The following is a 13,295-nucleotide window of genomic DNA, read 5'->3' as shown; positions in this document are numbered from 1 at the left end:
AAATTTTTGGTGACAATTGTTGATAAAGGCAGCATAGGACAAATTAGGATATCCACTTTAATTTATTTTTTTATTGTGGTAAAATACATATAATATAAAATTTACCATTTTAACTATTTCTAGGTGTACAATTTAGCGGCATTAAGTACACCCACATTGTTGCGCAACCATGACCACTATTTATTTCCAGGACTTGTTCATCATCCCAAACTGAAACTCTATAACTGTAAAACAGGGGCTATAAATTTGCCTCTTCTATGTTCCTCATATAAGTGGAATCATGTATTTGTCATCTTGTGTCTGGCTGATTTCACTTAGCATAATATTTTCAAGGTTCATCTATGTTGTAGCATGTGTCAGTACTTCATTCCTTTTTAAGCCTGAATAATATTCCATCATATGTACAGACCACAGCCCATTTGTATTTTTGAAACTTTTATGTCTAGTGAACCAAACAAATTTTGCCTCCTTGCTCTCTCCCAGTTCACCTTGTTTTACAACAGGCATTGGCTGCCTTGGGAAGCAGGGTGTTTGCGTTGTTTATCCCGGTGCTTCTTGTGTGCTAAGGTACGTGTGTGCTGGATTAGTAACTCTTGCAGGGACAGATGTGACCAAGGTGATTATCAAAAGCAGTAGGGTGGCACCTAAGAGAGGTTCTTTAAATGCCAGGGACGGGGGTGTGAAAAGAGCAAAATAATCCTTGGCTGTTGACAGTGCGAATACAGCCCAATATTGCTGATCTGTGTTGCAAACCAAAATCCTGCAGGGTCAACTATATACGCTGGTGGATGAAGCAGCTACCTTTTTCTAGGTAGAGGCTTTCAGTCTCATGGAGCCTTTCTGAAAATGACTGATTCTTAACCTATCTGCATTCTGAATTGGTGATATAATACAAGAAAAATTAGAATGGACTGTCTTCATCACTTCTGAAAAGGCCCCAGCAAGAGGCATGAACGCAGATCCAGAGAGGAAAAGCAAACGCTGAAAATGCTAAAACAAGGTAATACTATCAATCACTTGCCTCATAGATTTCATGACCTTGTATAGTAAACCAGTTGGGGTCTGGGGTCGCTAAAGAATAACATTTCATCGCTTGCCGAAAGTGGCATGTATTTCTAGCATCAGCGTACACAGAGGTGACAGTAGGGGTTTGCAACGAATGTGCTAGGAACACACTGGTATGAGGACAAAAATCCCATCCCAGTTTTAAAAACGAACACAAAAGATGAAGATAAAAAGTTGTTTTCAAAAATATATGCTTTGTTAATGAGTTCAGAGCAAACAACCATTAAACATACAAGCCACACAGTAACTCCTTAAATAAGATCTGAACACCCAGAATAATGCAGATAAAATCTCCTCATCTCTGCCATGTCTGACAGGTATTCGTGTAGTAAAAAGGAGTTTAAGCTTCGGGGGCAGCTACACCTCATTTCACCTTAAACTTGTGGCAGATTACTTAACCCGGCTGAGCCTCAGAATCTTTGTTAAAATAAAGAATCCTACATCACTGGGTTGTTGTGAGGATTTTAAATGATTCCATACAGCATCTATGCCAGTAGATAATAGGTGATCAATGAGTTAAGGCTACTGTTATCCGTTTTACATACATATTTTACCCATAGAAACCATAACAGATTTTATCCTTAATTGAAGAGCTTACCTCTGCCAGGTAGGTAACCATATTCAAGGTAATGTCCGCATATGCTTCATGAAGGTATCGACAGACCACGTTGACCCATGTGGTACAGTCCCTCGTGTAGCTGTGTGTTTTATAAAGAGTCATGACATGTGCAAGGTTGGAAAGTTTGGGGTTCTTCTCTTCCAAACAAACCTTTTACAAGAAGAAAATCAATTAGAGATAAAATAGCCTGATGAAAAGGAAGAAATGTCAGCAATTTTGCTATAAGCTCCAGCAGCCTGGAAAATTGATCGATACATTTTTTGGGTAGCTGCGGAGGCGCTTAGTAATTTAATTTTCACAATTTTTTTTCCACTTGTTTTCTCAATAATGAAATGACAATGCAAATCAGCCACCCAGAGATGTGAATTACTAGTGATGTCAGTTATTATTTTCAGGTTTATGAAACTCATCACCCTGTCTGAGCCTGGTAATCTCCGTCCACCATTAGGCCTTGAATGTGCCTGAACCTGTAAGGCATACCTGAGCAATCCTTTCGGCTATATCCTTACAGAACTGGCCGGGGTTTTCAAAATGCTGTATCAGCTGGGGCAGAAGACACAAGACATTCAGTGGAAACCCTGGATTAGAGAAGATACAATGGAGACAAGTGAATATGGTGCATTTGAACCATTAAGAGCGGGAAGGCATATTACAGATTTTATTCTGAGGTGCTGCAAAAGCAGCCTTTTGAAGCAGCTTTGATCTGAACTAACATAAATCCAGGAAGAATGTACGACTGCAATGGCACCGTTTCCAAGGAGGCACTGAAGTACATTTGTAATCTGCAGGTTCAGCGGCTGTTTTGCTACGGACTGTTGCAAATAAGAATGATAGGCACAGATTTTAAAAAGCAGATTAAAATGGACTGAAGCACTAGTTTGAATTTTTATCAAAAATGTATTTTAAGGAAAACCTGCTTGAGAAGACACAGGTCAATCCATTTAAGTCTTACTCATGTAATCAAAAAGACTCTTTAAAATGATGAGGAGTAGCTTAGCTCCACTGTATCAAGCTTTGGCTTCCTGGAAAGAATTCTGGGCCACATGCCATGGTAATTAAAAATCTGGTTTGGGCTTCCCTGGTGGCAAAGTGGTTGAGAGTCCGCCTGCTGATGCAGGGGACACGGGTTCGTGCCCCGGTCTGGGAAGATCCCACATGCCGCGGAGTGGCTGGGCCCGTGAGCCATGGCCGCTGAGCCTGCGCGTCCGGAGCCTGTGCTCCGCAACGGGAGGCCACACAGTGAAAGGCCCGGGTACCGCAAAAAAAAAAAAAAAAATCTGGTTTGTTGTTGGCTTAATTCAAAACGATAGGGAATCAAGGGAATTTTCAAGAGGAAAAGAAAGGCTTAGAAAAATAAAAGATTTAGGAGTTAAGAAAAAAGGGAAGAAAGTCTGTACAACAGCAATGGAATAAACCAACACTGTCTGCAATTTGATCTGGAAAGCATAAAGAATTGATTACTGTCTTATGTATTACTCCTGCCCCTTTTATGCTATTGCCTTAAAAATATCTCTTGCAATATACATAATTAAGACTTACATAGAATTTTAAGACTTATATAGAATTTTAAAAGAAAGAACAAAGTGTTCCCAAAGAACCATTTTTAAGCAGAATCGTTAGAAGTACGAAGCCCACATTATCTTATTACACTAAACGAGTCCCACCATGACCAGAACGGTAAGAGCGTGAGTGAGGTGGGCTTTACCAATGGCTTGGGATGAGTCCACCATGGGTACTCTGGTCACTGGTGTCAGCAGACTGAACAGCTGCAGGGTAAGGTCGGTGGTGGTGACAGAGGTGAATCCCTTCAGGAGCAGCTGCTGCAACCCTGAGAAGTCCGCCCACTTGAGCTGTGCCTGGAGTTTCTCCAGTTTTTCTCGGTTCTCAGCTTTATCGAGTGGCATGTGAGCCAGCAGTCTGTTCAACAGCCTTAAGGCCATTAGGTATTCAAACTCAAAATCGGATTCCATCAAGGCCACCGTGACCCAAAAGATGGTGGCCAACAGGTTGGTTGGATGGTTTATGTGTGATGGGTCCGTGAGGCTGTCCTTCAAGGAAGATGAGCTTCTGGTTTTTGAGGAGAGGCCTTGTTGGGTACAGGCCTGGATTCTGTCCAGGGTGGCACTCCGAGGTGGGTCTGAGGACCGGTCGACAACACCAAACTTCTTGGGCACAGAGAAGCTCCTTTGATGCCGGCTGCGCTCTGCAGTTGCTGTGCTGCCGCTGGCTGTTCCAGGGTTCACATTGAGCTGTCCTGTGCTCTTTCTGCTTGCTGTTAGTTTAGCGTTAGAGCTTAAGTCTGGTGATGAAGAGCTGGGTATAAAAGTTAAAAAGTTCAATAGGAAGCCAACACCTTTCAGTGAAAGGCTAGTCCTCTCAAGATCCAACAACAAACAATGAGGAAGGGAAATCATTCTTTGGAAATATTACTTTCTACTCATTTTTCCATATTCTTAAACTGAAAGAATAGGTTTCCTTATTCTTAAACATAAAGCTATGAAAAACAAAACTTAATCAGAACCACCCTCACCAACAAAACCAAATACTGATTTCCACTTATCAAAAAGTTAAAGAAATAAGCAGTCGTCTGTAAAGTTTACTGATCTTTCATTTATTTTTTGTTTGAATTTGGATAAGAGTAATTACAAAATAAAATGTACCTGATAGGTACAAATGTTAATATTCTATTAACTGACTGATAAAAAGAACAGATAAAGAAACAGCTAGGAAAAAAAAGTAAATGTTTGTGTCAAAGGAAAATTTTTGCACTTATAAACGTTTATGAAAAATGATTTCTAAATCTATTTCAGGCTGAAAAGATAGAACTCTTTATGAACATTCTTGCTAAATTTTTACTAATTTAGGTTAATCTGTAGGTTTCTATAGATAAGTGTGTATGATGTTATTAATCACACTAAAACTACGTATGCATAAAAATGTTCAACTTAAAAATGAAACAAAGCTCAACGTGATATAACATTGCCAACTGAATTTCAAGCAAGTTGAGCTTAATTACACAAACAGAATACAAAATTGTGAATGATTTGAAATGGGCTATTAAACATTGCCAGGAGCAAAAGGGATTGAAAAATTAAAAAAAAGAAAGATCCTAAGGTAGAAATTTCTTCAAGTAAAATCAACATTTATTCCAACTGTTTTTATAGTGATCGATCAGTTGTGTTTCATATATATTCATTTAAAAAATAATACTTTGGGGCTTCCGTGGTGGCACAGTGGTTAAGAATCTGCCTGCCAATGCAGGGGACATGGGTTTGATCCATGGCCTGGGAAGATCCCACATGCTGCGGAGTGACTGAGCCCATGCACCACAACTACTGAGCCCACGTACCACAACTATTGAAGCTCGCGCACCTAGAGCCCATGCTCTGCAACAGGAGAGGTCACTGCAATGAGAAGCCCGCGCACCGCAAGGAAAAGTAGCCCCCACTCTCCGCAATTAGAGAAAGCCTGCACGCAGCAGCGAAGGCCCAATGCAGCCGAAAATAAATAATAGAACTTCCCGGTGGTGCAGTGGTTAAGAATCCTCCTGCCAATGCAGGGGACATGGGTTTTAGCCCTGGTCCAGGAAGATCCCACATGCCATGGAGCAACTAAGCCCATGCGCCACAACTACTGAGCCTGTGTGCCACAACTACTGAGCCCACATGCCACAACTACTGAAGCCCATGAGCTTAGAGCCCATGCTCCACAACCAGAGAAGCCACCACGATGAGAAGCCGGCCAAAATAAAAAAATTTTTGAAAATTAAAAAATAAAATACTTTGTTTCTATAGAATGTAATAAATAGGATAATTACATAAAATTTGAAAAAATACTCAAAGAAATAGGAAATGAAAAATCATTAATATTTGTATTATTTAGAAATAACATTTATTGTCTATTTTTTTGTGTGTGTGTGGTACGCGGGCCTCTCACTTGTTGTGGCCTCTCCCGTTGCGGAGCACGTGCAGGCTCAGCGGCCATGGCTCACGCGCCTAGTTGCTCCACGGCATGTGGGATCTTCCCAGACCGGGGCACGTGTCCCCTGCATCGGCAGGCGGACTCTTAACCACTGCGCCACTAGGGAAGCCCCATTTATTGTCTATCTTGCTGATGTTTTAAAATACTTCTCTACTGTGTGTGTGTGTGTGTTGTAACTTCTTTTTTTTTTTAACTTAAGGAAATGTCATACATACTTTCTTGGATCATACACAGACTTCCAAAACTGGATTCGTTCTTTAGACATTGCCCAAAGTCCAGGCATTTCCCAAATATTCAGTACAGCATATTTGATTTTCAAAACGAAGTTAAACTGATTCTCACCGAGATAATACAGTTAAGAGATCACTGTTCTTCAGGCAGTCAGACAAGTTTTCCACAGCAGCTTCCAAGGTAAGGAGTGCTTCCATGACATAACCCTGCCAAACAGGCAAAGACAACATTCTGTACCGCTCATAACTATTGCTAACTTCCTGAAGATAAATTTAATCAAAACAAACTATTCAAATAATCGTAATATTGGAAGTTAGACAGTCATGGTTACTTTAATGCACAAAGGCTACAAACAAATTTTAAGGGCCACTTAGGAAATTCAGATGGCTTAGGAGTTAGCAGATAATCATGAAGATTTATTTCCCTAGCTGTGAGGTCTTCCACAGATCAAGCTCATTTGAAATCCAACAGGGAGGGGCAAGGGACAAGCATGGCCCCTTGTTGAAGGGGACGGTGGGCATGTGAAATACAGAGTGGCAACGTCTGAAAGCCAGGATTAAGAGATGAAGTATGAGAAGGGCTGCGTCCCAAGGGCATTTTATAGTGCACTGCCAATGGCCAGGAGGAGGAAAAGCAGCTGAAGTCTACAGGCATGCAGGTCCTCTGAGACGCAGAACATTTCTGGTGGAAAAGAAGGGCTTGGCCCAAGCTACAGAGCTCGTAATGCCCCTGGCTTTCCAGCTCCCTGGTCTCTGGGGTCCCCAGTCCACAGGGTCTTCCTGTGGCATCCATTCTCCCCACTATTTCTTTCACTTTTCCCAGTTTATGGAAGGCTAACCACACAGACAGATGTGGTGCTTTGCACAGATACAACAGCGATCCCTTCTCTGGGTGGGCAGGTTGCACAACTGCATCTTAGGTTGTTAGTAGAAAAGACAAAACAAGACAACTCCCTCAGCCCCCACCAAATAAAATCAATAAAGACAAAACAACACAAAGAGTCACCACAGGATTTCAGTTGTTGGCTCAATAAAAGTGTCCACTGGATTTCTAGAACAATGCCCCCTGGAGTGATTTTTGTAAAAATAAAAGTCAACCTCTAGAATTTCAAAATAAATTGTACATGTCCAAATGGCTGGGATACTTGGCGAGTGGAAGAAAACTCAAAGAAAGTTATTAACACCCCATCTTTGAGCTGAGAGAAGGGTGAGTTCCTGAACTTTCCTTCCATACCTGAATCTCATCTCCATGCTCTCCAATCACCTCCACCAGCCTCGAGAGAAGGTCCGACAAGGCGTGTGCCGACAGTGGCTGTTTGAGGGCCCGAAATATCTGGAAGGACCGGCCGGCATAGTGTCTGGAAGAGCTGGCGAGGGCTGTCTGCAGAGCAACTTCACTCAGCTGCTGCTCCAGGTGGAAACCTAGGGCACAAGGGTGGGAGCAGGTCAGCCGCTCCTCTGCAAACCTCGGACCCCAGTTATCCGCACGTTTACAACAAGCTAGCTGCACAGCGCTACCTCCTGGTGCTACTTATTTAAAAATTAACCATTTTAAAATAAAACCCAAATCTGCATCAGTCTTAAGGAGGCATAGTGGAGTACAGTCAGACGCTTTGGAGCAAGGTGGTCCTAGTTTCGAATGGGGGATTTGGGACTCTGGGAAAGAAGCTAATTCTCTGCGAGCCTGCTTCCTCGTCTTTCCCTTGTGGATGGCAGCATTTACCTCAGAGGGGCTGTGAAAATCAAACAACTTAAACAGGGCTTAGTGCTGTCTCTGGTACATAACATGTGCTCACAAGTGTATTATTACTTATTACGCTGCTACTGTTTGACATTGTTCTTCTGTACTTTTTACACAGAATACTTTCACTCCCGTTTTCGTACGAGAATTTGTTAGAAACAAGTTTTTGGAGGACTTGTGTACGCAGAGGAAAGCAAAGCATAGCCACGGCCTGGGCCAAAGTCTTTGCTCTTCAGAAGAGTCCATAAACACGCAGATACGGAGGTGTAGGCACGGCAGAGAAGGCAGGCATCATTTAAACTTTCGCCTGAATATCTGTTCTTCCACCAGCATGAAGGTAATCTCAGTCCTCAGGAAACCATGTGATCAGACAGAAATGAAAGCAGAAGGGAAAGTCCATGACTGAATACTGGGCCACTAACCCCTACACCTGCTGTGCCTCTTTACAGGGAGAAAATCAGGCTACGAGAGTCACAGGACATGATGAAAACATCGACTTGAGCTGTCTCCGTGGTCTAGAGGCTCTGTGGCACATTCGACCGTCTCACGAAGGAGACCAGGAGGGATCATTCAGTGTTACTGTTGTTAGCTGCTGCTTGGCTGTCTCACCCCAGAGACACGTAGACCATATAAGAAAATGTTCCTGCAGAGTCAACAAAGGGTCCTGGAAAATGGACTTAGACACATTCGGGGTAGTAAATACAGGATTAAACCCATATGAATGGATGTTTCAAAAGAGTTTTTTACATCTTTATTTTGCTTTTCAAAACATATTTTTCTACTTAAGCCATTTAATATATGGGGGTTAGGTCCCCTGGCAATGAACAAAAGCTTATTTAAATCATACTGCTGGAACTGTACTAGTAGGATTGCAGAATCCTCCCCCGTCCCACCACCACTAAGACGATGTCCTTTGGGAAAAGCTATTTCATGGGTGGCAGAGAAAAGAAAAAGGTTTCCTTTACTCCCTGTTACACACTGATCGTACATTTCCCAGCCTTCCTGGAAATCAGGCATGACCTCGTGCCTGAGTTCTGGCCAGTGGAACGTAGGAAGAAGCACCGGACGTCACATGCAAAGCTAGCATGTAAACTCCTCCGGAGCAATCCTCCACACACTCTCTTCCTTCACCTGCCCCACGGACACAGAGGGCTGAGACCTCCGAGCCTAGGGGATGACAGGGCCACAGGGCAGAGGGTCCCTGAAGCACCAGGTGGAAGGCTGTCTCCCAAATGTCCACATTGAACTGTTCTGTGGTCCAGAAATAGCCTCTTGTGTTAGGTCTCTGAGCTTTGGGGGTTATTTGTTATAGCAGCTATGCTACCCTGACTAATACAAGTGTTTCCAGGAACACATTTTATTGTGCTGGACTGGAAACAGAAAGTAGCGATGTACAAGGAAACTGAGGTGGGTAAAAGTATCTTGTGCAAGATGTGAAAAGACATACGATATTCTAAGCAGTCTGAAAGACCCTCTGAGAACACGCTATATAAGGTACTCGTACGTTTTCTCCTTTTTAGTATCTTCATACAATCAAGAGTGTTACACAAATGAAGAGTTCACATGCATCATAAATGTCTTCCTTTAGGCTATTAAGTGACTTTTAAGTGGGGGAAATACCAATAAAAGCAGTCTTAATATTTCAAAGAAATTCCAAAGGGGAAACTCAAAACAAGAAATGGCAACCCCATTCCTAGAACAACTTTCCCATTTCAGTTGAACAGTATTTTTTGTTTTTTAGTAAGTATCCTCTGATCATGCAAAGAGATGTGGCGAATCTGGAATGTTTCAAACTGTGAAATGTGCTAATTACCAGAGCAGCCAGGAGAGGTGGTGAGCCCTATCTACTGTGGCCAGCCTGCTGTGTGAGAAAAGGCAGGGAGAGCTGCTGTAGCGTGCTGAGGAACCGAATTTAAATTTCACACACATCAGCCCGGGCCGAGCCGAATCTGAATGGAATGCCTCTAAGGGCTTAAACGTTGTGATGGTACTACTGTCTGAATTAGAATCCGACTGTGTTCAGAATACTGAGTGGTCACTGGCACAGGACTTGCCAGCAAATACTTTTAAAGCCGAAAACACTGTATCACAAAATTCTTTTTTTAAAGAAAAACAGTTTGCAAGGCTGACAGTTTTCACAGTTGAGTCTGACAGTCAGTGACTACGACTTCTCTCTCATGGCTTTCTTTAAATAAAATCAATACAGGCACAGTTTAATTCTAGTAAGGTACATGGAGCAAGGAGAACAGAGACATTGGGGAAATTATTTGATAGAGCACAATGCGAGTATCAGTATATGTGACATTAACTATCACTCAGGCACATCTGAAAAAGCTTCAATATCCTCTATGAATATTCCTTTGCTATTGCTTCCGAATGCAGGCTTTTACACACACACACACACACACACACACACACACACACACACACACACACACACACACACACACACACACGCCCCGCCACACACAAATACATACACAGTGTGTGGTTATATGGGGAGAATGAGCTCCATTATAGAAAAATGCTGAGAGTGGGATTTGGAGAAACAGGATGAAGTACCTGATTTGGAATCTCTAAACACGGACACAACATGACGTAGAAAATTAGTGAGTTGTTCAGCACTCTTCGAATTCTGATTTTTGGGTGTGATGTCCTCATGGCACCAAAGTGGACCATATGCCCTTCAACAAAACACACAAAATGTCAAAAATGTAACTATCGTTTTGCATTTTTAAAACCATATACACAGTTCTAACTCCAAAGGTACAACATACATTTTTAAAAATTTTACATATTAATTTGGTGGTAAATTTCAGTCTTCTAAAGCGTAAGAGCATACTCAAAACAGAACTAGCTAATTGACGGAGACACACTTTTTCTTATGTTTTACCCACAAAATTAAAACCTCTCAATTCACCAGGACAGTGTTTATTTAGCACATAGTAGGTGCTATGTGTTTGTCAAACAAAATGATATAATATGTTAAATAAAATATAGATTTAGACACAGACTCAATTTCTATGTCTTAGAATTTGCAGAGATAATGCTTTTATCAGGATCACATCATTAGGTTGCCAAATACTGTAGCACCGACTTGAAGATACAACCTCTATTGGCTATTTGGTTTTCTACAGTAAGAATGGGATGGATCCAGGGCTGAGAATTTTAGAGAACACCCTTCCCAACACTGACAGCAGTGAGTGGTGACAATAGCTTTCTTCTCCACAAATCAGTCAGGTCTCTGAGGTACCCAGTATGGAGGCATCACCAGCCCCTCCCTGAGCTTCCTGTACGTTAAAGTCTATATTGAGTTGAGTGCACACAATACTCTAAACCATTAATTGAAAAAAAAATGCTCTCTCTTCATTTTTTGCTTTACTTGATGCATTAGTTGAATAAAGAAAAATCATGTGAGATACTAGATAACAAATATTTATATAGACTAGACTTCCAGGACTTAACTCACTGAGGAAGGTCAGCATGCCCCAGGTCACAGGTAAGCATGCGTTTATACAAATACTGGACCTCAGGGGACTAGAGATTTGGAAGCCTTCCAAGTTAAATTGTTCCTTACAAGAGCCAGAAGACCTGCAAGAAACAGGCTCGCTCGCAGTTTTTCTCGATTTTGATTTATTATGAGTTTGATCCCTTTCCTATCATGCATCCTTCCCGTTTCTGGTTTCTGAATTCCATTTAGAAATGACTCCTTGGACTACAGGAGCAGACAGCTGTCCTCTCTGCAGCTGCCACTGGGTTGACCGTGGCTAATATCTTTGCTTTCCAGAGTGATGTTCTTTGCCAAGTCTCAACTCCCAGATCCTGGCAGCTCCAATAGATGGTGAAAGTCACGCTCACCTCCGGGAGCCACTTCTCCCGCCTCCACCTGCTGCAGGGTCTTTATGCACACAATCTCCTTGCCTCTCAACTGTGACGATGCCTACCAGTGTCTGCCTTGTACACAGACTCCAGCAGACACAATTTAGAAGAAAGAAGACTTTGCTAGAACTCCAGGCTTGCTTTTCTATCTGTGGTTTTAAAGTGATGTCCCTTTCCCAAAAGACTGACCTGAAAACAGCAGCCCATCTCCTGACCCCTCATTACCTGGTGGTCAGAAACTCAATGAGCTTGTTTGCCTTCTCGTCTGTTTCAGCAGCTGCGTCCACATCTTCAACCTCTTGGGTCATCTGCGGGAGGTTCCCACTGCTGTCTCCCAGACTGATACTGGAGGAGGTGGAACTGGAGCTCAGTCCCGAGTCTGGCACCGGGGAGGACTGGTCCTCTCTCAGGAAGTCAAAGCCACCTGGCGGAAGACAAGGTCAAGGTGGAACTTGCAGGCCGGGCACTTAATGAGGTCAGGAGGTGCGCATAAAGAAGTGTGTAGTTATTTAATTTTGGGGGGAAAAACGCTTCATTCTGGCTATGGCTATGATTAAATAAGACTGACACTCTTTCCCTGCTTACGGATTAATTGCACTGCTGTGTAAACGAGAGTGCATTTGGTAATAGAGGGCGATCTGCTATTTTCTACTCTGGTGTTTTAAGTGACGCTTTCTACAAAAGAAGTGTGTGTGTGTGTGTGTCTGCGTGTGCATTCTCACACACGTGCACAGGCTGATGAATAGTTCCTCTAAGCACGTGCACCTAACTGTGCTGTTAGTAAATTATTCTTGGGTAATAGACAACTTAAATATGTGAAATGATACCATTTTTGAGGATATCGACACTAACCAGTGATAAGTAGATTATACATAATGTTTTGAGTAAATGTACCCAGAATTGTGAATACTGTGTGTATATTAATATATTTTAATAAAATATGTCTCAAGGTAGACAAAATAAATATGGTATAAGTAAATACTATACTACAGTTAGCATTCTACATCTCTGGGTAGGTTGTGGGTTTGAAAATGTATACACACGACCATTCCTTTTCTCCTACTTAATAATTATAAAAAGTACATAGTTCTGGTGTGTCTGACAGATATATTAAATTATGAGTAAGAAGCCCTGGGTCTGAGTATTATCTCTGCTATTTAATGTGTAATCTCAGGGAGTCAGGTAACTTCCCTGTACCCCAGTTTCCTATTACAATAAGATGAAGACAATTTTTATCACATAGGTTTTTAGTATGGATTTGAAAGCAACTGTAGTTGAAACTGGGTGTTCAATAAATATTTAACAAATGTTTATAAAAAGAAGACACTTCTCAAAGTTTTGGTACACCTAGTCCATGTGTACTATATAGGGCTTCAATCATTTTACAAGGTCTTGCCTACGGTATATTGTGTTTGCTTTGGTTTTGTTAATCCCCACTCTAAACCATTTTCTGCTACATCAGTGGTACAGTGAATACAAAACTGATGCATTCAGAGATACACAACTTAACAGAGATTACAATTTTCTCATTCTAAGGCCATGTGCTTAACGGAATACATCCCTACCTTGGGGAGCTAGAACAGCCAGTCTTCAGAATCTGTTACTTAAGCATCGTCTACAGTGAAGAGAGTTTTGTGTCTCTGAGAGGCTATTGATGGATCACTTTCAATTAGGTGTAGCTTGGTTCAAAATAAAGAGCTTAAACTGAGGTCAGTAAGTCCTTGCATTTCAGAGTTAATGACTTCAGATTTGTTTTCCAGAGAAATATGCAACGTCTGTC

General features: G+C 41.9%; 1 protein-coding gene across 4 annotated transcripts in view; it reads right to left on the bottom strand.

Moving 5' to 3' along the window:
* FRY (FRY microtubule binding protein) overlaps positions 1–13,295 on the bottom strand; it is a 429,644-nt gene that overhangs the window by 49,854 nt on the left and 366,495 nt on the right. For all 4 annotated transcript variants that reach the window (XM_060288251.1, XM_060288249.1, XM_030882555.3 and 1 more), the window contains 7 exons: positions 11,741–11,939; positions 10,199–10,320; positions 7,130–7,317; positions 6,008–6,102; positions 3,390–3,997; positions 2,165–2,262; positions 1,664–1,834 (listed from right to left, as the gene is read on the bottom strand). In XM_060288251.1, coding sequence (XP_060144234.1) covers positions 1,664–1,834; positions 2,165–2,262; positions 3,390–3,997; positions 6,008–6,102; positions 7,130–7,317; positions 10,199–10,320; positions 11,741–11,939 — 1,481 coding nt within the window. The remainder of the gene's footprint in view (positions 1–1,663; positions 1,835–2,164; positions 2,263–3,389; positions 3,998–6,007; positions 6,103–7,129; positions 7,318–10,198; positions 10,321–11,740; positions 11,940–13,295) is intronic.

Source organism: Globicephala melas, chromosome 18, assembly GCF_963455315.2.
Source record: "Globicephala melas chromosome 18, mGloMel1.2, whole genome shotgun sequence".
Lineage (NCBI taxonomy): Eukaryota > Metazoa > Chordata > Mammalia > Artiodactyla > Delphinidae > Globicephala > Globicephala melas.
This window is presented reverse-complemented; position numbering and strand designations above follow the sequence as displayed.